This window comes from Cucumis sativus, chromosome 3 (genome assembly GCF_000004075.3).
Source record: "Cucumis sativus cultivar 9930 chromosome 3, Cucumber_9930_V3, whole genome shotgun sequence".
Classification (NCBI taxonomy): domain Eukaryota; kingdom Viridiplantae; phylum Streptophyta; class Magnoliopsida; order Cucurbitales; family Cucurbitaceae; genus Cucumis; species Cucumis sativus.
This window is the reverse complement of record NC_026657.2, coordinates 18,686,422-18,713,901: the sequence shown is the minus strand read 5'-3', so window position 1 is coordinate 18,713,901 and position 27,480 is coordinate 18,686,422. Positions and strand designations below refer to the sequence as shown.

Here is a 27,480-nt window from a genome sequence, read left to right as displayed (position 1 = left end):
AGTATACTTGAAAGAAAAGCATGATTAAATGTTCTTAGATTACTAAGATTTATATTAGATGTATGATTGAGATTTGAGATTGAGACTATTGATGATATGATGTGCACTGAGAAGATTATTTTGTTGTCAATGTTAAGCGTGCACTCCATGACAACGAAACTGTTGTTAGTGCAGGGCTTGCCCCACTACGACAAGGACGATGGAAGTAACTAGATGTTCCCTACTACATGATAGAGTTAAAGTTAGGAAGGAAGACGTTAGAGGTATTGGGCATGCATTACCACAACGTAGTAATGACATGCTAGTTGCTTATAAGCCATGAGTTGCTTTGCTGAAGATACTTGCCTAGAGAAAGTGTGATGTAAAGATTTTTTTTTTCAAGTGTTTGCATACTTGTTTTAGTAAGCATGTTTTGTTTTTAAAAGTTGTCACTCATGGGGCTTTATAGCTCATCCTTCAACATTTCATTTTCCTTAATGGTAGAGATTGTAGTTCGTACATCTGACAAAAATTCAACTACTCTGCTAGAAGTTGGGTTTAAGATTTTTTTAGTAGGACTCATTCTATTTTGTGCATGATAGTCTGCAATTAAGATTATTATTGAACTTAGTTGTTGTGTCTGTATTAGACTAGTAAGAACTACTTAAGTTGATTTTGTAAAGCTATAGTTTTGTGTTCTTGAGATTCTAATTTCATTTACGTCTATGTAAGACTTGTTTAAACAGGTTGTCCATTGGAAAGATGTTATGAAGTTTTATATTTTTAGGTTTTAGATGTTTTTCACAGTGTGTGTTTACAAAGAGATAGTTTTAAGTTTAGGTTAAGCAGGGTCGATAGATATTGTTAGAAGGAGAATGATGTCGGTCGACTTCATGCCGCCATCTTGGGCTTAGTGAGGAGAGACTCTAGAATGAGGTGTGACACTCCAAATATGTAAGATAGTCGAGGGTAATTAGATAAGCATATCTCAATTAACATGATGTTTGTATTATCAATTTCGAAGTCATATTCAATTCTCTCAATCTGTATCCAAAAGGAACTTAAAAGTCTTCCAAGTTACTTTAAAAATAAAAAACATCTAAAGGAGAATCTTCTATATTATCTGTACGCACGAGATTTTTGGAGAAATTTGATTCGTGGTATTGAACTAGTGTTGATGTTGTATTTTTGTTGATTTGATGCGATGTGGTTCGATCTCTAGAATTTGATCATCTGATTCTCTCTCGACTGGATGCTTACGCTTGATTTGGAGGAAGCGGAGCAGGTGATGTTCTTGAAGTTTCTTAAACGTCTATGCTTGATTTAGGGAAGCGGAGCACGCGATGTTCTTTAAGTTAGCTGAATGTCTACGCTTGATTTGAGGAAGCGGAGCATGTGATGTTCTTGAAGTTTGAGTCTTGGAAGAAAGTTTGTATCTTCAAAGGAGCTTCAATCTTCGAGGGAAGTTAGAGTCTTAGAAGAAAGCTTGTATCTTCAAATGAGCTTCAATCTTTGAGGTTAGTCGACTTCAGGAGTTAAGGAGTCTTCTGTCTCTTGGGAGAATTATCTCTAGACCTTCTGGAGTAAAAAATTTCCAACTTTTTCAAATAAGAACTTCTCTATTTATAGAGTTCACTGGTGGGCTTTATAGGCTTGAGCTTGGTTGGTCCATGAACCAGACTCTTGGGCTCAATCACATGGATTTGGGTAATATTTAGTTTTTGGGCTCAATTAAACTTATTTTTAGGCTTAATTGAACTTAGTCCAAGTAAATAATATTTAATTGAACCAAAATGATTATCTTAATCCAATAGTTAAGATGAAAACATGTGCCATTATTAGAATTGGCCAATTTATGTTTTCAATTCTTTAATTTGGGGCACATGTCAATTTTAATTAGTCTCAAATTTAATTATTTGCACTTTTCATCATTATTTTAATAAGTGATGTAGCAATTTGTGATTAGTCTCAAAACTTCTTATTCACTACTATCTACACTTGTTATATTCCACATCAACATGGTTTAAAAAATATAGTATGACTGACAATGATAAAGGATCCATAACTATTTATGAACACAAACTTAGAAAAAGAAATATTCCTAGATAAATGGAATATTTATGAGAATAACAAAACTCTCTAAATTTAGTGGTATTTAATTTAGTTATAGAATATTTTGGTGTTTTTTAATGGTTTAAAACTCTATAAATTGTTGGACTTGTAAATTCAAGTGAGGGTATTTTTTTTTATATAATTTCACAGTTTTATTTTTTATTTTCTATCCGATTGTGCAATTTTTATAATTCAAAAACATTTTGCTATTTATATTTTTTTTGTTGGACGTTTTAATTCAACTGTGGGTATCTTTTATTCTTTTTTCATAATTTCACTTTTATTTTTTATTGTCTATCAGATTGTGGGATTTTTATAATTGAGAAGCATTTTGCGAAAATAAAATTTTAAGATAATAATGAGAATAACAAATTTTATCGTAATAAACTAAAAAATAACCAATCGAAAAAATATTAAGATTTTTCTTAAAACTTGTGATTCCAAAATTTAACTTTTTTTTATCCGTTAATATCCATTTAGGTAGATAATACATGTTTTTAACTATTCATGATTCATTATATTTTTTAATATTTTAAATTCAAATAGTACCATTATCTCTAAAATAGTGGTAGACATTAATTCAACACTTTCATATTATGTATATTTTAAATTATTTTAAAAAAATTATAAGATAATATACAATAGCACGTATGGAAATGGCTAACAAAATTTCAACCTTGTTATTTTATAATATCTTGACTTCAAATATTACATCATATTCCTAAAATAATGACAAACATAAATTCAACATTTTCGTAATATTTTCAAATTATTTATATTTCAAAATATTTATAGAAAATTTTGAATTTAAATACCTTCAAAAATACATATTGTTAATAACACTTTGAATTTAAAATTTTATCGTAATTGAAATTCACATAAGTAAGTTCAGTACGTCAAATACTATATAATTTACATACACATTACTTATCTGATCAATAAAGTACTCAAACCATAAATTTTCTAGAATTCAAATACACAGTTCTTAAAAGTTACAAGTCATCGATGATAACAAATAGGTCCAATTTGTTCATAACAAAAATATATACATCTCATTGATGACAACATAATTAACCTAATTTACGCAGGCAGAGTTACAAATACACTATAATTGGATCCACAATTCTTAAATTTAATAGTCGTTCATTATAACAAACATATGCCAAACATACAGTACTATACCATTTTCATCTAATCTTCTTTTTTCTTCATTTCATCATATATAACTTTTTCGTCGATTGACCTTATCAACATGTTGATTTCTTCCTTAGTATCCTCTGTGCCCCCATTACAATTTTGTATACATGTTAGTTACTTAAGATGTATTCTAAACATTATGAACATGTTGTTTATATTGGGTTCTTTATTTCTTTTCCTTATATTGTGAGTCATCTCCCTCTTGTCCTTGAATGGTAGGTATTGTTTCTAATGTGCTTAATTTAGTTACGTTTATCCACCATCCGACCCTCCAAAAGTTTGATTCCTATTTTCAGCTGTGTTTCCCTTTCCTTCGTCGTCAAGATCGTCATCTTTTTCCTAAGCACTTTTAGATGGCTTGATTCCAAGTTCAGTTCGTCATCTTGATCCTTTTGTTCCTTCTCTTCTTCTTTGTCCTCTTCTACTCTGTCAAGGTGCTCCTCAAAGTCTCTTGTTCCCTGCATTCCAAATACAATTTATTTTAACATCCAGTTACATGTACACAAAATCATAAAAGAAAATATCAGTTTATATCACATGCTTATCATATATTTGTTAGTCTCTTGTGCACCCGAAAAACTAGGTTGCACTTACTCTTGATTTCTTAAAAAATTATGTACAATTTGTTTCCTAGTTCTTCAGACTTTCTATTCATCTTCAACTCCACAAATTTAAAAAATTCAAGAATATCTTCCATTTGTGAATATATTTAATTTGTTCCATTTGTTTTGTTTTTTTATTTTTTTATTTCTTAATTTAACAAGATCAAATTATTGGTTAAATTAGCCCTGTTTGGTTGTGTTGATTTTCTATAGAGTTATAATGTATTTATACATACTACATGACAATATTACTCTTTTCAGATTAGTTCCACAATATTTGACAGACTATATAACATATATTGCTGACACAATTATATTGAAATTTATGCTTTTAAATAATGTGATAAACTATTCGTTCTATATCATGATCACATATTCAAATATTAATATTTTTTTTTCTTCATATAATCATATACTTTTTCAATCCAAAAAACCGAACATTAAGATAGGTTTGTTACAAAACAAACAATAAGAATAAAGATTTCTCAAACATAGTATATGTCAAGTATGAATGATGACAAATTTGGGACACACATAAAAAGGTAAAAAAAATTGTCATAAGATATAGTATCATTCACCGGGGTATATAATAATCTATATATTTCAAACACAATGTATTTGAATAACTCAAAAAAATAAGACAAGATATTGGAAAGAGCATGAAGACAGTGTATTTTGCAAACATTCAAATTTGGTAAATGTTAACTAAATCTGTTATTTTGTTGCTGAACAAGATTGCAACAACCTTCCTTATAATAATGAAATATATATACAAGATTTTCAGCATGTTTATATTTTAAACAATTTATTAAAATTACTTAATATATATTTTTAATAACAATTTGAATTTAAAGTTGAGACGTTTCCCCTAAAATAATGTCAAATAAGACATTTTCAATTTTTAAAATTTTTTTTAAATAATTTATTAAATAATACATAATATGTATTTTTAATTAGAATTTGAATTTAAATTTTAGAATTGTAATGATGCCTCAATCACATTTTTGCAACTATTTGAATATTTTTTTTTTTTAGGTTTTATTTGCGGAGGAACAAATTTTCCTGAAGAAGAAGATGAGGCACATGAATAAGACATAGCATTTAAACAAATAGGAACTTGTTCTTCAACCGATTGAAACCTTCTTCAACCGTTCACATAATGCTTTCTTCAACCGATTGGAGATTATGGAGCGAACGAATGGAATAAATGTGGAGTGAAAGAATGCTTTTCAGTGGAGGGATGATAGTGATGCTTTTAGGTGAACGAACGTAAATTTGTGTGGAGCGGAAAAATGTTTTTCGGTGGAGCAATGAACGTAAATTAAAAAATTGCTAGAATTTCAAAGTGGAGATTTGATGCCTTCAATGTTATTTTCAATGTTACGTGAAGTTGTTTCACACATTGAATGAAAATTTGATGATGATGAGTTTTTTTTTTATTTTGGAGAAAATTAAAATTTTCATATGATTTAAGTAGCTGGAGGAGTTTTTTTTTTATTATAGTGTATTTGAAGTTTATTACATGACTATATTTATGATTAAGTTTTTTAGTTAGGCAGGAGTATTTAAAAATATTTTTGCCATTTATTCTACACTAACCTTCTATTTTGTGATTCTTTTTGTCCGTCCCAAAAATCTCCACAGGTAGACGGGAGAAAATTGGGCCTCGTTTGAAAAATCTAAAAAAGAAGAGGGCCTACTTTTGGCCCATTTTAAACACTGGTTAGGCCTGTCTTCTTAAACAAAGTAAAGTAACATCCAGCAGTAATACCAAGACACCTGTACCACTCAACAGAAGCACGACACGTGTCTTACAAACTCTTGGTAAGACCACCACGTGTCCCTTTAGAATCCCAAATTCCCATAAACCTTACCGCTATAAACTAGAATTTTGAGGACTCTCAAATTACCAAATTACGCGAATTCGTCCTCCTCCTCCTACTCCTCCTATTGCTCGTTATACGCTCCGTTGTGCTCCGGCGAATGGGTGTGGGAATCGGTGTTCCGATCTGCATTGAATGTGGGACCCACAGCAATCCGTGCAGATGCAAGGTGGTGGGGCCGACCCTGGGGTTTTTGGCTTTCGCTGTGGCGGCGGTGGTGGAGTGGCCGGTGGGAGCTCTGGTTTTTTGCTTCCGCCATCACAAGGGGCGCCGTATCATGGCGCATCCGGCTACCGTCGTATACCCGTCGGTGTCTAATGCGGTTCCGATTTGAGATAATACGCAAGAATGCTGTTCCTTTACATGCTTTTTTTCCCCAAGTCCAATAATGTATATTAATAATGGATCTCAATTTAAGAGTAAAATTAATAGGCTAAATATACCCTATGTCTCTTCTCATATATATATATACCCTATGTGTAGCCAACTAATAATAACAAGTTTGATCCTTTGAAGAGCTGTTTTTGCAAGTTTGATCCTTGCTAGACTCATAGTAGGAAAGTACTTGGGGGATGAGGAAGATTTTGAGCGAGGTTTATTACCAAAGTTTGAGGGGAGATCAACAAATTTATAATGTTTTATTTACCCTAATCCCTTCACTACTATACAAACAAACGTTTTGATTATTATAGCAATAATCTCATATTGTTATGTGTATATGACTTCAATTGTTTTTCAATTAATTTTATAATGGACTAATTTAAATTCTAAAATTTTATTTTTATAATTATAGTATTTGCTCTAGTAATCTTTTTTTTCAAATTTCAAGTTTGTCCTTGAATAAGGACAATTTGCACTTTTTCTTTTGCCATTTATTCCTTTTCTTTTAATATTATTACTTATTTTTCTTTTATAATATTACAATTATTTATAAAAATATTTATCAGTTTTCGTCCTTTAAAATTTCTTCTTTCTTTTCTATTTCTCATCTTCTTTTTCTCTTCTTGATATCTAAATAATTCTCTTCTTGATACAAGATCTAAATAATTCTCTTCTTGATACAAGATCATAATCTAAACGATTGTGTATCTAAATGATCGATTGTCTATTTCACACAGACATAGATAGACATAGATAGATCACTAAACGATTGTGTATCTAAATGATCGATTGTCTATTTCACACAGACATAGATAGACATAGATAGATCACTGCAAAATCATTTAGCCTAAATACAAAATCGTTTAAACTAGGATACAAGAGTAGATGATTGTTTAAGCTGAGTGGAAGAATAGAAGATCGCTTAAATTTATTATGAGATCATTTAGACTAGATACATGAGTACGTATAAGAATAGAAGATCGCTTAAATTTATTATGAGATCGTTTAGACTAGATACATGAGTACAATATCGTTTAAATTTGTTAAGAAATTATTTAGAGGGTAATAATCGTTTAAACTTGTTAAGAAATTGTTTAGAGAGTAATAAATTATTTTTTCACGCATGTGTGACTGAATAAACCCAGAGTATTTTTGTTATTTTACGTTGTAGATTTGTGAGCTTTTTCTTTTTTTAAAATTGTTCCAGTTCTATTTTTAAAAAATCCTTAAAAAGTATAATATCTATTTTTATTTTTATGTGAAAGATATTCTCTTATTTAACCGTGGTTACTCAATCTCATGAAAACATGCATCCACCTCAAGATTTAAAACTAATATGAAAACATGCATCCACCTCAAGATTTAAAACTAATATGAAAGATATTCTCTTATCAATGATATTTAAAAGAAAAATAAAAATAAGGTGAGAAATTTAAATTATGTATTCTTTAGTTCACGACACATGATATTCTAGTTGAGCTAAATTCTTGTTGACGTTTTTTCTATTAAATAAATAGTCAATATATTTTGTTTTTTTTTCCAACTCATATACGTGAAAGATTGGACCGCTGTAGGACAGATCTTAAGATTAAAGTTAGTTTATCTGTATGAATCAAATTTGGAAGAGCAATAGCATTCGAAAAAAGGTCCCTTAATTTATAAGACAATATAAAGTTGAATAAATAAATAAAAAATAGAATGAAAAAGTAAAGGCAGTAGAAAAGAATTGGATCCCTATGGTTTAAAAGTATGGGACTTTCAATAATTCGGTTTAGATAGAAAAAGAAGAGGATCAAAGCTCACAGCTTTTCTTTCATCTCTTTTACATTCAAAAGGGTATATGATTCCTTTCTTCCTCCATCCCTTCCTCTATTTTTCTCTCAGAATTATATTTTAGTTTTCTGAGTTATAATAAGTTTAAAATGGTAACTTGAGAAAACTGAAATCATTTTTATTGTGAACGTTGATGAGTTACCATTGTTATCTAATTATTATCGTTGGTTATATATAATCTGGATCAATAATGCTTGTTATTTTTTATTTCATCAAATTAGACCTTAAAATTACTAATAATCATTTTATAAATTTTTAGTTTAAACTTTGATGAGCTCCCAATTTTGTCTTCCCACAATTTTCAATAAGCAATTTATGGAGAATAAACTTTTAGATACTAAATTATGATTTATATTAATATTAATAAATTAATTAAAACATATTAGAAGGAGAGATTTTAAAGATACGAAAGTATGAAGTATGAGATGGACTTAAAACATTGAAGTTATTACTTATACTAAAAATAAGTTTCTTCGTCTTCAATTGTCCAATCGTATAAGAATATTTCAAAAGTGAGAAAACAATAAAATTGTCAACACTTGTGCTTCGAGTAGTTACCTCGGTTAAGAACGGAAGATACAACAAAAGGAAAAATAAACCAATATAGCAGCAAAAACTATATTAAGGTGACTAGAGTAATTTTCAATCTTGATTCTCTACCGGAGAATCTTTCTTCATATTGTGTTGACTCACTCGAAGGATTCACAAAATATTGAGCTATTTCTCGTTTCTCTTTTTTTTTTGAAAAATCGTTCTTTTTCTTAATTCTTTGCACACCTACAAACATACGCCAATCAAGGAAATAAATAATAATCCTAATATACGGCCAATTCCAAAGAAATGGAAGATTTCAATCTAACAAAAATATATTATCTTAATTTAGATATTTTTCACTAATAGAATAAATATTTAGTAATAGAAAACCAGAAAACCTATAAGAAAGAATCGTGGAAACAATTTTCTTCTCCTTTTGATTCAATAATATTATTGACTTTTGAGATGATAATTGATGTTTTATCTTACAAGTTAATATTAGAAAAAAAAAGAAAATATAAAAAAATTATATTTTAACCATGTTATTAATTAATTATATATAAAGTATAATTATTCCAAGATGGAATATATATATTGTGGAATTGATATAGAACACTTGAATTATAGGAAGAAGACCAAAAGGATTCATTAGCTGGAAAGAGATATAGATAGTGATCAGCCCTTCCTAATGACTTTAAATCTCATAACACTTTAATAAATTAATTATGATTTACAAACAAATTTTACTTCAAACTTTAATTTTAAGTATTTAGAGCAGAAGAGTTCTTTCCAAAACCAAAATAAGAGAGCATAATCACTTTTATGGCTAATGAGTATTAATTAATTGTATGAAAAGTTTATTTCTATTTAATTGTTATCTAGTTTTTATTTCATATTAATTGATCTATGATTACTAATGATATAGATTGTTTTTTATTTGATTACTATCAAATATACTAATTGTCCCATTGTTTCTTATATATATTTTGCAATCTGATTACATTTATATTTCACATAGTTAGTAATTTCTAATAATAGATTTTAATATGAAGATATGATTGCCTTATTTATTGTCATCATTGATCTACATCTATATGAAATTCTATTATATCATATACTTTTACATAGTTTATCCTTCCAAATTTGAATTGGATTATTATTTGATTGTTATGAAATTGTTATTTAATTATCACTAATTTTGGTTTGATATTGATTATCATATGACTGTCAGTAATATTGATTGTTATCAGATTATCATATAAATTTTATTTGAAAAGATGTTTTCGAATATGACAAGATGAGCTAACTTATATGGTAAAATCTTACTTTCTATCTATAGATAACAATAGATTCATACAAACATGTTACTTTAGTGATAGACAATGAAATAGATGTCTACCTTGATCTATCGCAATCTATTACTAATAGAAAGTAACCTTTTACTATCTTTATAAATCTTTTTAGATTCATGTCCTTTAAAACAATCTTATTAGATTTGAATGAGTTATGATCTGTTTAGAATTACTTAAGAAAAAATTATTTTCGAAAAAATACATTTTCATTTTGAACATATTTTCTAAAAAACCCCTTCAAAGGAAAACAATTTTATTAGATTTGAATGTACTTGACAACTCTTTTTTTTTTTTATCAAAAGTGTTCTTAGATAAAAATTTGTTTGATTTGCAGTAGAGTAAAAGATTATATATATACATGGATGCACATATATGCACATATATACTCATATATACATATACACATATATATGTATATATACACATATGCATATATCTACATATATACATATATACACACACATATATATATAATTTGTCAGTGGAGATTTTGATAGAAGTTCGACAATGATCATCGAGAAGGGTGGTTTGAGGGGGTCAAGGACCGTCACTGTAAAATGATAATTAATCAGAAGTTGGCAACGGTGGTCATTAGAAGTCAAATGAGGGCAATCACAAAACAAAAGTTGTTGGCAGTTGGCCGATAACAATCATAGAAAAATGATTGACAAAAGTTGACCAGTAACAGTTACCATAAAACAATTGACAAAAAAAAAAAAAAAAAAACAATAACAGTCACATAAAAATTATCAAACAAAAGTTGATAGACAACAGCCACAAAAAAACAATGAAAGAAAGTTAGGCGATGACAGATGACAACGATGGTTGTCGAATGTTGGTTCATGATCATAGTTGAAGGTGTTGGTTGAATTGTTTCATATAAATTATAGAGATTAACCATTAAACATACAATTTACTTTTCTAAAAGTTGGTTTTAGGTGTTTATACTAAGTCATATTGTTTTATAAATTCGTATGATTGTCAAACACATGATATTTTTTTTCTAAACAACTTATTTTTTAATTTAATCACTTAAAAATGCAATTCAAACAAACTTTTAATTTTTTAAAACGACTTCCTTTAGGAAAAAACACTTCATGTCACACCCCAAACCATACTGCGACGAAAACGCCAAAGTAGTAGGAATAAAATGCGAGTTTGTTGCAACCTTGAAATTTTCTTATCTCAAAATCTTATTCTCAACTCCTTTTAAACTATTAACAAAACTTAAAATGTAACAGAGATCAATGTAATGCCAAGCAAAATAAATACAAACCAAAACGTATATTTAATTAATAATATGCGTTTCATACATTATTACAATACTTTAACCAAATAATCAAGGCTTAACCACTTTCAAAACGCCTTGAATTACCTTACCGCAAAATTTTCAACCTTCTTCTCTACTTGGCCTAAACGCCTTATCTTGGAAAATAGATTTTTAAAACCTAAGTCTAAAAGACTTGGTGAGGTTTTATGAAAACCTTTCGCAATACTTTTTCATAATCATTTCGCAAAAATAATATCAAATCATTTAAACATACCAAAAAATTATTTTATTTCGCGTAAACATTTTTTTATGCTTAACAACTCAATTCATTTTGCCAAGGATCCTGAATCGTTCTCTCTACGCTTGGTCTCATTACCTCGTGTTTAGACTATTGTATCAACAGTATCCGAGAACATACATATTCGTCCTTGTTGCTCATACCGCTAAACTTTATACGCTCATTTCAATGCATAAGCCAACTTATTTTCACCATATATCTCGTACACCTCATGGTGGCTTTGACTCTTTATGTGCACATAAAAACTAGCATCATCTCAAAGAAACATAGTACTGAAATCATAGTCATCAAATCAAGCATTAACATTATAAATCATGCTTGAAAATATAACTTTTCATAGAAATCGTTTTGAAACATTCTCATTTGAATTCTTCTTTCAAATCAGTAAAAAGAAATCATAATAAAGTTTTTTAACATAAATTCATTTGAGGGGAAAACACTCACCAAACTAACTAAAGAAGTCCTTCTCGTAAGCATCATTTTAACAAAACTCTCATCATCTTATTTATAGAGTCCTTAAACTAACTTAGTCATGCAAAAACTCTTCTCAGTTCGTCAGCTCCTGCTTAAAACTTCACACGTGTAAATTTAATATTCAACCTAGTCATGCTTAAATCCTTAATCTTACACGTTAACCGCTGTCAAGTTAGATTTGACATTTTTCTTCACCAGGCCTTACTTTCCGCCTAACCTAAACCCCAAATAACTTTAACCACTTAACATTTCTCGCGAATAACTTTATCTCATGGTTATATTTTTACTATAAGAAGCCTTCCACGTGAACTAATCAACTTTTACTTGCATAGAACTCTAATCGCGAACTTAAACTCCAAGGCTTCTTCGCAAACTTCTTCTCCACGAAACACTTGATTTTTCTCGCGAAACCACCAAATACTTCTAGTCTAACACTCAAAACTTGCACTTTTTAACTTTATGTGAACTTTTTCTCTTCTTATCACTCTTCTTTTGCGAACCACCTACTTAATTGCAAAAACGTATACTTAACCGTAAAAGATTTTATCGTTTAATCATTTTCGCAAATTTATTCAAACGACAAACTTCTTAATACTTAACCGAATTTTACTTCCGTACCCAAATTAGAAATTGGTCTCACACTTTAATTTGAAACCACCATGTTAGATGTTAGTTTTTAGAGCATTTAAGCTTGATAATATAATATATATTTTGAAGCACATTTTGAACGTATTAAATAAAAATTCATATTTTTCTAAATTTAATACTAAATACATATATTATAAGAAGAGATAGGTTATAAATAGAATATTATTGGAAGTGTATATAAAATATAGCAAAATTAATATGTTAAATTTTTTTTCTATATTTTATAAATAGTTTCAATATTTTACTATTTATAACAATTTTTCTTATTAGAAATGAAAAAACATGAAAAAAAAACATAAATAAATGAATTAAAACATGAAATAAAAAAATATAAATAAATGAATTAAAACATGAAATTAGAAAACATAAATAAATGAATTAAAACATGAAATTAAAAAACATAAATAAATGAATTAAAACATGAAATACAATTAGTTTTTTATTGAATAGATTGTTTCTTAAAAGGTTAATTTGTATATATGGAACAAAACTGAAAATATTTGACTGCTTGTATAACTAAATAAAAAAGTTTACTGATTCGTCTAATTTGAGTTAATTTTTTCATAAATCATACAATTGTCTTCTTCAATTTTTTCATCTCCTCTTTCATAATTTATTCTTTTTTTTGTCATCTTTCCATATTTTTCACAAAAAATATATTTTTTTCTTATTTCTTATTCTTCTTTTTTCACTGCACGACCTGCGTGTATCAATATTTAAACAATCTGTTGTAAATATTTCAGATAGATAGAGATAATTGTCTATACAAGATCGTTTATATTGGTATATAAGATCTTTTTTTTTTGTGCTGTTGTGTGTCGATTAACAGCATAATATTTTTGTTATTTCACATTACAAACTTTTTCATTTTTTGAAAATGTTTTATACGATTGTGATATTTTCTATTTTTGGAAAAAATCCCCTTAAATTCTATTTTAGATACGGTAATCAAAACATAATGGCTTTCATTTCAATTGTGTTATATTATTGGCGGAAACTTAATTAATTAAAAATTTTAAGACATTGAAGAGAGAGAGTCCAAACAAAGAAAAAAGATGAATAAATTGATACCAAACACAAAGGGAATATATTCAACACAATATGGAGAATTTTGATGCTAATGATTTTGTTCCACTTTTGGTTGAAATATACATTTTCATAGCTATTGATCAAAGAGTTAAATGCATATCAATTTTTTTTTATATAGAGGAATCTCTTTCTTTCTTTCTTTTTTCTTTTTTTACTGTTTTCATTCTTGTAATAAATCAACTGGAAATTAAAATATTAAACTACTAGTAATTTAAATGACATGTTTAATCTCGGTAGTTTAGACGTAATTATAAGTCAAAGATTTTCGTTTTTGAAAATTAAGCCTACAAATCTCACTTTTAGTTCTATTCATTCTCAAGATTTTGGTTACATTTTAGGATATTTTCAAAACCAAGCCATAAATTGAAAATATATTAGTTTTTAAAAACTTTTTTTTGTTTTTGGAATTATTTAGTTAATAACTCAACCATTTTAATCTTAGTTAATAAAAGTACAAAATAAATTAGTGTAATAAACAAGAGACAATATAATAGATTTATTTTTTAAAAAACAACAAAATAAAAAAAGTGAAATGGTTCCGAAAGAATGTTTAAATGATTTTAAAAACTAATTGATATATATCTATATATATATATATAAAATATATATTTTTAAAATTTATCCTTAATCATAAAAACAAATGATTTGAAGAAAAGATGTGCAGAACATAAAATTTAATTATATATATGAAAATGTAAATAATAAAATAAAATATATACCAATTTAAATTATATTTATTTGTATGTAATTAGTTAAATATTTATTGTTAAAATGAAGTAATTAGTTGAACATAATAAACAAACACACCGTCTCTCTTCTTATCTTTGAAATGATTGTATATGAAAAATGGATGAGATGATTTGAAGGGGAAAGTTGAAGAAGAAAAAGGAAATTAGGTGGGGATGAGGTCCCCAACATTTACAACACCCACATGCAATTCACTATCTAAACACACAAATACCAAAACCCTTTTCCAAAGAGTCTCTCTTAAGTCATACCCTTTGAACATTTCATCTTATATTCTTTCCAATTAAACTTTGTATTTTAGTACTTTAATTGAAGGTTTTTCTTTTTCTTCAATTTTAAATTCAATCATGCCTCTATTAATTATCCATCTTATGATTGTTGACACCACTATATTTAAGCCTACCTACAACTACAATTAATCTAACGTTTAAGCCTTTTCTCTATACAAACAATAGCCAAAATGATAAGTAAATTCTAATATACATATAATACTAAGCTTCAAATTTAATTAATAAAAGTTTCCTTTTCTTACAAAAACAGAATTACTCCACCTCACACCTCTACTCATCACCTCATATATTTGTGATGTAATATTCTCATAAAGACGAAAAGTATAATGTAAAGTTTTACAATATATATATTTATAACGAAATTAATAAAAAAGAAAGAAGAAGAAGAGATGCAAATGGACCAAAATACCCTTCTGTTCAAAGTATTCCCATGCACCTAACTCAACCAAAATAACAAAACCTACACTCACCTTCGCATTAACTCTCTCTCTCTCTCTCTCTCTCCACAAACTCAATCCTCATCGATTTTAGAGCTTTTTCTTTACATGAAAATGGCGCCTTACGCCGCCATTTTACTCTCCTTTTCTTTCCTCTCCCACCTCCTTCTTCTCGCCAACTCCCAAACCTCCTCCCCGATATTGGTAGATCCTCAAAATCCGGACGCTGAGATCAAATGTGGATCATGCCCTTGTTCCAATCCATGTATTCAACAACTATCGCCACCACCGCCCCCTCCTCCTCCTCCTCCTCCTCCTTCTCCTTGTACTCCAACGGTGTCCTCTCGACCACCACCTCCTAGGTTTATTTATACTACGTCATCACCTGCACCACCACCTCCAAGGTTTACTTATACGACGGGTGTTCCCGGTAATTTGTACGAGATTGATGCGAATAATAGTTGGTATTACTTCTCTGGCACGAGGAGGACGCGGCCGGGCATGGCGGCAGTTGCGGTGGCGATTGGCTGTGGAGCTTTGCATCTAATGGGGTTTAGTAAGTGGTGAAGGATGAATAGCCATATAAAGCAAGTTAATGTGTTGAATTTGGTCTAATTACTAAAAGAAATATATTTACTCTTAGTTCATCATAAAGTATAAGTATATATATATATATTATATGATCTTAATTATTAGATGTCTATTTATTTACCTTTTATTTCAACAAAATTTATTTATATTTTCTTTCAATATAATTTTGGGGTTATATATATTTTTGGTGTTGATAGGAATATTGAAGGTTACAAATTATTTATTTGTGGTTGATATGTATTGTGACGTTGATGGATGCTTATAGAGACATTAATATATATGAAGATTTGTAAAGATGGAACAAAATTTAAAGAGACTTACAGAAGAATAATGTTGGAATTAGATTGTAGGCTTTATTAAAGTTACTTTTATTTTAGTATAGAATTTTAATAATAATTACATAGTTTCTCTTAACTAATTAATTACTCTTTTCTGTTTTTTGAAATATAATTTTATTTACCTGCACTTACAATTGTACCTAACTCTTGCTCATATTTAAACGTGTTTGGACAAAGATCAAGTGTGCACATAATTTAACTCATACCTTCCTTTTTCTACACATAGTGTTGAGTTGCACAAACCTTACTTAAACTTCTTTTTTCTAAAAAGAAAAAAAAAAAAAGAAAAATTCAAGTTTTGTTTGTAATCATTTGGTTTTTTAGAAAATTCTCTATTTTCTGTCCATTTCTTACTGATGATTTTCTTTTTTATCTTAAGTAAAAAAAAAAGTTAAATTTAAAAAACAAATACAAATATATATTCATAACTAAGATTAATTTTTGAAAACAATAGCATAGGTAGACCAAGTGATAAATTTAGAATGAATGTTGGTAGACTTGATTTTTAAAAACTAAAAACCAAGTTGCTAAATCGGTAACTTTCTTTTAAAAAGGTTAAAAGGGGAAATAGATAAACAAAACTATATAACAAGAAGCTAAATAATAATTCATTTATTTTTTTAACCGAAGAAAAAAGTTAGAAAATAGGTCTCTATGTGATTTTCTTATATGTATTTTTTAAAAAACATTTGATAGGTTTGGCAAAAGAATGGTGAATAAATGGGCACTAACAAATAAGAGAAAAGTAGAGTATGGAAAAAGTGTCAAAATTAAGATGTGTGAAGAAGAAGATTACTAATATACATATATACATTCATGCATACACCTATTTACTTTCCATTTCATGCAAATCACTATTAAGTATAATGATTGAATTATTTGTCCAATTTTAAAAACAAAAATTGCCAAAACTTTAAAACTTACTTTCTTTTGGTTTAATTAATTTTAAAATTAACAATAATGAAATATAAACTAAAATTTCTCAACCAATATTACAATATTTTTAAAAAATAATTTTATTATTATAATGAGATACAAACATTGAAATCGTTTAACACTTAATTTTCTTTCCCATGGTGTTAAAGCATTTCGAAATTTAACACTTTTGAAGTACTCTACTGTAAGAAGAGAATAGAATAAACTTTCTCATAGTTAGACTCATTTAACCTTAAGGTTATAACAATTATTTATTATTTACCAATTGAGCTAATTTTGTTAGTATTACATTGGGAGTTTATTTTAAATACTACAAATTGTAATATCTTGTTCTGTTTCAAATATCTATGGACTAAAATTTAGAGCAAAAATATGTGCTCATATCAACAAGAAATTACTGTATATGTAGATGAACATTCATTCAATTTGTGGGGGAGGGACTGGTAGTGATATTATATGGCATTGGTAACACATTATTTATTTGGTGTAAATGATAAAAAAAAATTTAATGTATAAAAACTATATGAAACAGCAAACCCACATCATCAATTAATAAGTTGGCACAACTTGGCAATGACAATTCCATCATTTCATTACTTCCAATTGGCCTTTTCATGTCAGACACTGTCACAATCTAATTTTAAATAACACAATTAGACCCTTTCTTTCATGCACTTACGATTTTGTTTTTGCTTCTTTTCACGAAAATTTGTCACCACATAAAATAACATTGGGAAAAAGAATCCTAGTTGATGCCTAATTAAGTTTTGAGCAGAGTATTCATTCTTTCAATCAATGGGTTTGAAAAAGTTACCATTTAATTAATATATATATATATAGATTTACACTTTTATATTTGATTTTTTAATGCTCATACTTATTAATTAACTTTTTAAAATAAATAGTTTCTGTTCAAAAGTGAGAATTAGTAGAAACATAAGATATGATGATGTTTAAAACCAATGAACTTATGATGACGTTTAAAACCAATGAACCGAAAGAAAACATAACTCAAACTCAAACATAAAAATGTAACGTTTTAAAAATTAAACATGGGAATTAACTTCAAAATTCAAGAGTAAAAATATAACTTTTGAAACATAGAAAGCTAGATGGAAACTAAACCAAAAAGCTATGGAGAAAAAATTGGAATGACTCCTAAAAACTGAACCCAACTTGAGTTAGCAATAAATGACATAACCTTCCATTTTCTAGATGAGAGATTTGATTTCCATAGTACTGGATAATTGTTGAACTCGAAAGAAAAAGAGAAACCGTTTAATTATTAGTTTTTTAAAAAATGAGGTTCATAAATGTAGCATTTTTTTTCTTTAATTTGAAATCTATTTTTAAAGAAACATTTCATATAAACAGTTAATTCTCCATTAGCTACTTCTTAATAAAAATAAAAATTCAAAAATTCAAAAATTATAAATCTTAAGTCAAACACAATGAAAGGCCATATGATGTAATATTAAGGACAAGTAGGCAGTATGAACAAAGCACCTTTAAGTGGCCAAATTATTCTGTTTTTCTTATTTTAGTTTAAAACTGTGGTTAACAAACTTATTTTTTCAGGTATTTATTATTATTATGTTAGATTGAAAATATTAATTTATATCCGAAGTAACATCAACTAAAAATCTAAACTAATGATTGCATCTCCTTCTCCAAATTTTGTATAACCAACTTTGTAATTTGAATCAAATAAACTCTTCACAATCAATTTAGACAATGATTGATTCTCCAAGACATGTAAACTTTTTCAAATGTTAATTTAACAAGTAAATGCATTATTTAGGGATGATTTTAAGAGAAAATTCTGCCAAGGACTCTAAATTCGTTCATGGATGAAAATTTATTAATTTAATTGATAAAATTATAAGCTTCACACCCAAATTTACAAAAGTTAGAAGAATTTAAATTGATATAATTATTAGTTTAAGATTTAAAATAATAAAACCCCAAACATTAATATGAACGATCATACAAATATGAAAATCCCCAAACATTAAGATATTTATTTACTAGAATATGGAATTGCGTGAGAGATGAAAAACGTTAATAACTTTCTCAACTGACTTCAAAATTGTGAGGAAGAGAAGCTGTAATACACATAGTATTTGACTTCAATCTCCAACCTCCAGGATTTGTGCTCTGCAGCGGCCAATAATTTAAAAATTATGACTCCTCTTCACAGGTTATTTGAGTTCAATGTTGTTATTTGAGTTCAATGCTTTAATTGTCACACGACGCCACATTGCAGTGTTGGGGTCGAATCTTAATTCCCATGTAGGCCAATAGTGTAAATTCTGCTTCAGTGTTAGAACTCGAGGCTTTCCGTTCAAGTGGACCGTCCTCACACGGACAAACTCCTCATGTTCTAGTTCCTAATCCAAGCACAAAATAATTATATATATATATATATTCATAAGCATCGTCACCAAAGGGCGTAAAACAAAGATCCATATCAGAGATAAAATTGTAATATATCTAAGCATCCAAAATTTGAGGTACTTAGAGCCTCCTCTCTTGAGCACACTCACAAGTCACACCCAAGCCCAAACTCACTAAATCAATGCTTAACTTCATCATATAACTAATTCTTATCATCATAGTAATATTCCTAATTCTATGGGAAAAATATTCCTAAAGAAATGTTTATGGTCAATAAAGGTAGCTACCTAAATGTGTTGTTGAGCTTATTGTCATTTCTCCTCCCAACACACAAATTGATAATGCACTGCTACAAGGTCTCTCAAAGACGATTCCATCCCCTCTAAAACTAGGAAAAGTTTTCCTTACCCATTTCCATATTCTGATAAAAATGTTATTTGAGGCATTAGAGGATATTTTAGTTAGGAAAGGAGTTTGTACAGTTCTTAGAACTCAAGGACGCAGTTGTTTTAGTGCAGCAGCTTGGTGCATCTTCGTAGGAATAGTTTGGTTGCTCGGCTTGTCAGCTTTGTTGAAATCTTCGTGGGTGTTTTCTTTTTCAATATATATATATTTGTAATTAGGAGATAAAACACTTTTTTTGTTAGGGAGTCTGTACTCTTCTATCTTTTCATATTTCTTGTTCAAAATCTAAAAGCATTGACGTAAGATCAACCTCTTGATACAAAGTGGATAAGTGACTGACTCGTTTAAGGAGAGTGGTGTTTTTTTTCTTTTTGTTAAGAGAATAATTGTTATTGATGCATGTGTCCACGTGGATGAAAAGTGAGGAAGATTATAGATTTAGAAGAACAAATCCATGATTTACAAGTCTGAATAATATTTATATTAGTACTGTGCTTTTGGTTGAAGTAAAAAGAAAAAAGAAAAAAAGAAAAAGAAAGACAATTGCATATTGCCTTTAGACCTAAAATGGAAAAAGAAACATTATGTTAATATAGAGATAGAGAGAGCTCATTATCCTAGGATCCAGAATTTAATAACACAACAAAAAGAAACAGGAGAAAAAATATTGGGTGAATGTATTATTCAAACTACGTAACGTACGTACTTAGTCACATTAACAAAAGTATCTAAATCAGGAGTTAGCTTCCCATTCACTTCAACTATCCATTGAAGAGCATAAAGACCATATCTGTGTACTGGACTACCATGGCACCATCTGGAGAAGTGACGATGACAGCATCATGGAACAAATATGCAATGTTAAGAAAACTTATAAAACATTATGACAATTAATATAAAAATTTGACTGGGTTATACTATCCAATTAATATGATCGAAGGTTTTAACTTGAAAAAAACTTAACATAAATTAATTTCAAAGTTCAAAGGTGAAGGTAATAAAAATTGCATGTTATGTTACCCTAAAGAAGCATGAAAACGAAAGACAAAGATACGTATAGACATGGTGAGAACGTTATTTCTAAAAATTTAAGAAACAGACATGACAAGGACATGATAGATGATTATTTAAAACTATATCAATGTCTCTGACGTCCAAAACTTGTTTCAGTATATGATATTTTTTTTTGTTTGAAAGCAAATGAAATATGCAGTACTCTGAGACGGTGAAGAAATTAGCTACCTAGTTTCTAACATCATGCAATTTGAAGAAAAGTCATTTTTTTTCCAAAATGATTTAATATCCTCTAAAAAGACACTTAAAGTCTAATAATCTTTTAAACCCATGAATGTTGGGACTATTCACCCAAGACGACTTTTGACCATGCTACATTGTATTGAATAGGAAATAATGTATTTACATTCAGATGCTTAAAATAATTTTTTTTGTTTCACCTCACAATTTATTATTTTTGGCCTACTTTCTTTTCAAGTACATTGTTATTTCAAAAGTATATGAATATGAATAAAAGTTTGAACACTTCAATTCTACGTATTTGCACTAGTGTACATTGCTCATTTTGTGCTCAACAAGTGTCTCACACATGTCTAGCAATTGTTGAAAGTTCGAAACTTCCGTACACATCAGACAAAAACTGTTATCCTAACAGACATATACATGCTTCATGGGTTACCTACCTCTAAGGCGTTTGAAATTAATTGCTTTCATTATTTCATTTTATGCAAGGTTGCCGCACAAAATTATTGGGAATATCACCAACTTAAGTCCTAATCCCATGAACCAATACCCCCCAAGAAGTTGCTAAATAAAGCAGTACCTTGCTACATACACCCCATGACCTTCTTCAGGAAGAAACCCAAGGGCACGCACTGCCGGATGGGGATCTTGAACAATGCACCCACACCAATTTATTATGCGGGTTGTGCCATTCCCATCTCTTACATCCGTCCCAACAAGAAAGATCAATTTTCATGACCCTAAGATGGAGACAAACCATATATTCAGCACATCTACCGGAGCAATATTGTAAAATATCATAGAGACTGTTAATCTTGACAACATTCCTCTTTCCCCGCCCTAACAAGACAACCAGCCTAAAAAACATTTTAAAAATAAAGAGAATAAAATAAGGCATATCATTTGGCTCACCTGCCGGAAAATAGTCATGTTAAGTTTTCCGTCCGTGCTATTGTTTTTGTCTAGTTCCTGGCAAGCATTTTCTATGTCATAGAAACATGTAATTGGCTGTTTATTTATCGCCAAAACCATATCTCCTTGCTCTAGTAAATTTTCAGCCTTTGATCCAGCCAAACAACCTTTAACTCGTAAAACCTGCCGCCTGATTGGATCCTTCTTAACAAGATCCTTGAATAAAAGTCAAGAGACAATTAGAACAAATCACAATTGTGTTAATATTAACAATAGTCTTTTCGTAACAAATATGAGTGGCATAATTCAATTCATACTCAGATAAAGAAGAAATAGACTCTAGAGGAAATTCACCCGAATTTGCAATTAGAAGTTACGTTTCCTTTTCAAATAATAAGAATAACAATAAAAATTACAAAAAAAAGAAAAGAAAAAAGATCTCACAACATTTAAAATAATATGATATATGATGATTGTTGAAAGAGTGACATTTATGTCCTAAAGGAAGCAGCTTTCACTGAACGGGAGATTTAGAAAGCTATATAATAACAATTTCTAAGAATGAGACTATAGCCTTAATTTCTTGTCTTTTCTTTTAGTGAACAAAGTTGATGTTCATTGAAAATAATTGAAAGAGTATACAAGCATAGAGGAAAATCGCACAAAAAATAACCAAACTACAAGAGAAATAAGACCAACCAAATAAGTTACAGAAAGCCAAACTATTCCATCATTATTGATGAGAGATCCAAAAAATAAAAAATTCTTCTACGAGGAAATAAGGCAAGTTAATCTACTCTCGTCTAATTTTTTGCTTTGGTTATTGATTGTCTTATTTGGCTATTGTCAGAAGTAGATATGAAGCACACATAACTTGATCACAGGATTTTGTTGAAGTATTGATATAATTAAATTTAGCTAAATCTATCAGTTTGTGTTGATTGGTGACTTAACGCGCTATCATAGAAGGTTGGAGGTCCTCTGTTCAAACCTCTTTATTGTCATTTCCTTCCCAATTAATATTTACTTTTTTTTGGTCGGCCTTCTAAAAATTTCCAAGTCCACAAGTTGGGGGAAGTATTGAAGTATTTGAAATAATTACACCGTGAAGTGTGAACCATCAACTAAGCTTTTGGGTTCATTGGTAATTTAACAATTTTTATATTGGGCAAGAATTAGCATTAGCCAAACCACCTCAAATTTCCAATGATTCTAACTTGTTGAAGAATCATTGGGTCACAGCACAAAACAAACAAATATATCAGTTTCTCCAAATTGAAACCTAATCAGTTGGAATTAATTGCATCTAACTTTGGTTGTAAGGTGGGAACTTTGCCGCCCAAAGCTTACTTTTGTTTTCTCCGAAATGGATAGCCTTGGTCCTATCCTATGCATTTTGTGCCCCAACTGTGGAAAAGGTAGAGCCAAAACTCTCGACCTTCGAGCAACTCATACCTAAGAGTAGCAGGCTTACTTTAATTAAAGCAACGTTGAGCAACCTATCATCCTACCATTTGCCTCTTTATATGCAAAACAGGGTTGCTAAATAATTGGAACGTCTTTTAGAAACTTTCTTTGAAAAGAAAACAGATATGGCTTCCATTTGGTGAAATGGGAGAAAGTCCTCATTCAATTCTCTAAAGGTGTCCTTGGCTTGCACAACATGAAGAGAAGGAACTATGCTTTACTACCTAAATGGGCTTGGAGGTTCCGTAAGGAGGAATAGCTTTATGCAGAAAAGTAATTGATGCAAAATTCGAAAACGGAACTACTACTGTCAAATAAGGAAGCCAGGAATTTTCTCCCAACGCACCCAATGGGGTCCATGGAAATCCAACATGAAAGTAAAAAACTGGGTGCACACTCGAAGGTTAGTAAAATTGAAAGGGAGCCACAATATCTTCTTGGAATGACAATTACTTGAACCAAAGCTCCATTGGCTTCTAGCTTCAATCGATTCTACAACATCGCCTGCCACAAACATGCCATAGTGAAGGACCTTTGGTTTGGTTTAAACAAAGGATCTCTGGCCATCTTCATCTTGGACGCAGGGGGGGGGGGGGGGGGGGTTGTAATGATAAATTAAATATCAAAGAGTACAATGGGAGACATTAAAAATAAAGTAGATGCCCAATTGAAAGGGAGCAACACAGCCGAGAAAGATAAAAAGTACCAGATAAAAGGAAGATGTACAACCTAAAGATGGTTAAGAACAAAAGAAGATGGCCCAAAAAAAGCGCCCAAGCATCCCTTAACAAAATCACTATTTGAAGGTTAAATATTGACCAAACAAGAAAAATACCTGCACCCATTCATCGCTCAGCCCAAAACTTCTAGCCTTTGAGAGCAGTGTTGGATAAAGTTCCACTTCCAAAATTCTAACTAGAGGCATTGGCCTTTTCACTCCATTTATTAAAAGAGGAGGTCCATTTGCCCCAGAAAGAATTTTGTCAAGGACTTGGCTGATGGTGTAGATAGGAATACCTCTCACAAACTGATGATCTTCTGAAGAGCTGCAACCAAATTTCAACTGCATACGTGATCCAAACAGTCAGCTACAAAAGCTGCGATCTACAACAAAGTTTGGTTGAGAGGAAAAACTTAATAACCTGAGTAGAAAAACTTCCCCAGATAGCTTGGACCCTCCCATGCTCATCAGTGAGCACTCCGGAAAATGTACTGCCAAAATCTGATATAAAATTTTCATTGTCAGACATCATAACATAATTGATGGTTGATTACCATCATGTCTAAAACTTTATTTACCTGTGTCAAGCTCAATTACTTCCATATTAGTTGCTCTATATCGTGGAGAATCAGCAGATCCAATATTTAATGCAGCACAAGGATTAGTTACAATTGATTTTCTGGAAGTTGCTTGCAGACTTCTGCTTAATCCAACGAGATAGACTGAATCACCTCGTCGTAGTGCAGGCTCTGTTCAGGAAGAGTAAAGAGTACTCTGTTGAGGAGAAGTAAAGAGTTTCTTACACGATAAAAATAAAATTAAACAAAAGACAAACACTTCGAATTGGACGAAAGAGAATCAAAGCTATAAAAATAAAAAAACGTGGATAATTAATACCAAAGATAGAGTTATGAAAATGACATGATCAAAGGACAAACCAAAAGCGTTATGAAAATGACATGATCAAAGGACAAACCAAAAGCTTGAGCTTTGTCATTGAAGGACCAATTGTTTCTCTCCAACCAAACTACTAACAACAATGCTCTAACAACATGGACCCACAAAAGCCTTTTCCTCCCTTTAACAGGTGGCCTACAAAGTATGAAAAAGAAGACTAACAACATCAATGGAGGGCCACAGCCCATTGAAGATAGAGAATTGGGAGCACCAGGATATCGAAAACTCTATGGAACTAGGCAGCAATGTAGCTTATCGTGAGTAAGAACAGCTCTATGAGATAGTTCCCACAGAAAAAAAAAAAAAAAACTTAGTTTTCTTTGGGTAGGGAGCAGCCAAAAAGCCGTTGTGGAACTGTGCCAGTAGAAGGCCTTTTTTGCTGGTGATGTCTTCAAGCAAGGAGCCAAGGACTTAAGGAGAAAACACCATTGATACGTCAGTTTCTAACAAATTAGGATACAAATACTTTGGGGATACGTTTTCTTGTGGTTAAGCAAATACTGGTTTTTATCTCTCAAACAAGTTAATGGGTGCTGATCTCTCTGCATTTTTCAGAAGCTCAAGACTTGCAAGCTTCCTGCTTTCTTCTTTGTGGAAGACCTCTTATTCTGATTGTTAGGTATAGGAGTTATTATCCATGGGCCTTTGTTTTTTTTGGAACTTCTTAATGTTCTGTTTCAATTTGCCTTCTCTGGCTTTTTTGTTTCTGGCTTTTTTGGATTTATATGTTTCTTGGCTGTTCTATAGGATATGGTGATGGCGCTATGGGGTGTCAACCTAGTTAAAATGTCCAGGTGCGCCTCCTGATCCCTCCCCTTTCTAGGCTTCTCTACTTGTCTATATATCCAACTCTGTTGTACTTTGAGTTTTATTATATTTTATATTAATAAAGAAACTTGTCTCCATTTAAAAAAAATATTCTTTGAGGATACGTGCCATCAACTTTGGAATGAGTTGGGTTTTAATACTACAACGCCGACTAAGTCGTGGTGTGACAATCAAGCTGTCTCCATATTGCATCTAACCCAATATTTCATGAGCGTAATAAACACATTGAAATTGATCGTCATTTTGTTCTGAAGAAAATACAACAAGGTCTAGTGTCTACCGGATATGTGAAGACACGAGAACAATTAGGAGATATCTTTACAAAAGTTTTGAATGGAGTTTGAATACCTATGTGACATGTTGGGCATGATTAATATATATGTTCCAGCTTCGAGGGGAGTGTTAGTATATATGTAATTATGGGAGCTTATTAGTCTTTTGTCCTTTATCGTAATTTCCTAGTCTCTCTTTAGGATTTTCATGTATGGCATATATTGAGTTCTATGGTATAAAATGTAGTAAGGAGTTATTTCATATTTTGCTCGAACAACAACAAAAGCAAGTGCTCTTGCTGGATTCTAAATATTTAAATTCCTTGTAATTACAAAGAAAGAAGATTTCTATAGCCCGAACATATTAAATTCATAGATACTGTGAAAGGCCCTTGATGCATTAGTGGAGTCTTCAATATTTTAAGATGGGCTCATGAACGTTTTCCAACTGATTGAACCAAAACAGGCTTCATTACCAAATGGGTCTTTTGGTCATTGGGATAGTATGATTTTGTCATGGGAGATTTCGTCCAGTAGACTATTGAAAGAGGTTGAAATTCTGGATCTTGAGCAGCTTCTTCATGCTTTATTGGAGAAGAAAGTGGAGAATAGTGTTGGTTCTCGGAGTTGGAAGTTAGAAGCCTCTGGAAGTAATTAGATTATATCCATCAAGTTTTCCTGCTTTCAAGTTTTTAAGCGTTTGTAGAAGATCCTTAGTTCAAAAGAAGTAATATTCTTATCTGGTCATTGATTTTTGGAACACTGAACTGTGCCTCAACTCTTAAAAGGAAGTTTCCACTATATTATTTATCACCATCAATTGTCCTCTTTATCATGCTGCAAGTGGGGAGCTTAATCTTATTCTTTGGCTGCAGTTTCTCTATGACTTGTTGGAAGAAGTTGCTCTCTATATGCAGTGGGTGTTTGGTAATTCCTTCAAAGATTATGTTGCTCAAATCCTAATCGGCTCGTCATTCAAGCCTCAAATCAAATCTCATTTGATCAAATGTAGTTAAAGGCTTGCTTGCTTTCACATCACTAGAGCTTCACGAAGTTGCAAGGATTTGTTGCTTACTCCTAGTGTTTTTTCTTTTGAAAAGGAAACGAGTCTCTCTTGTTAATATTAAGAATGACACAAAAGCTTGAAGTCCAAGAAGAATATACAATGAGCATAAGAACCAAGGTAGACCTCCCTTAGCGTATCGAGACATGTCAACTAGGTTGACACTCCCTTAGTATCCTCGTCATATCCATACAAACTAAAATCATACAA

The 27,480-nt window shown here is 30.3% G+C and overlaps 3 protein-coding genes across 4 annotated transcripts in view; 2 read left to right on the top strand and 1 right to left on the bottom strand.

Annotated features, from left to right (window-relative positions):
- The first annotated feature begins 5,647 nt into the window (after positions 1–5,647).
- Positions 5,648–6,303, top strand: LOC116402578. Its single transcript, XM_031882088.1, has one exon. The coding sequence runs from the start codon at positions 5,874–5,876 to the stop codon at positions 6,105–6,107; it is 234 nt and encodes a 77-aa protein (XP_031737948.1). The 5' UTR covers positions 5,648–5,873; the 3' UTR covers positions 6,108–6,303.
- An 8,766-nt stretch (positions 6,304–15,069) lies between these two features.
- On the top strand, positions 15,070–15,837 carry LOC105434885 (leucine-rich repeat extensin-like protein 3). Its single transcript, XM_011653106.2, has one exon. The coding sequence runs from the start codon at positions 15,235–15,237 to the stop codon at positions 15,691–15,693; it is 459 nt and encodes a 152-aa protein (XP_011651408.1). The 5' UTR covers positions 15,070–15,234; the 3' UTR covers positions 15,694–15,837.
- A 5,859-nt stretch (positions 15,838–21,696) lies between these two features.
- LOC116402505 (protease Do-like 7) overlaps positions 21,697–27,480 on the bottom strand; it is a 50,092-nt gene continuing 44,308 nt past the window's right edge. Inside the window, exons 18-22 of one of the 2 annotated variants that reach the window (XM_031881865.1) lie at positions 24,729–24,899; positions 24,572–24,651; positions 24,265–24,492; positions 21,963–22,178; positions 21,697–21,790 (exon numbers count right to left, since the gene is read on the bottom strand). In XM_031881865.1, the coding sequence (XP_031737725.1) occupies positions 21,776–21,790; positions 21,963–22,178; positions 24,265–24,492; positions 24,572–24,651; positions 24,729–24,899 (710 nt within the window). In that variant the 3' untranslated portion in view covers positions 21,697–21,775. Of the gene's footprint in view, positions 21,791–21,962; positions 22,179–24,264; positions 24,493–24,571; positions 24,652–24,728; positions 24,925–27,480 lie in introns of those variants that run through there. The other variant, XM_031881867.1, reaches the window with a different exon arrangement.

Bases quoted from the DNA above. Each gene is read 5' to 3' on its own strand.
- LOC116402578 (XM_031882088.1), top strand. From the start codon at position 5,874: ATGGGTGTGGGAATCGGTGTTCCGATCTGCATTGAATGTGGGACCCAC.
- LOC105434885 (XM_011653106.2), top strand. From the start codon at position 15,235: ATGAAAATGGCGCCTTACGCCGCCATTTTACTCTCCTTTTCTTTCCTC.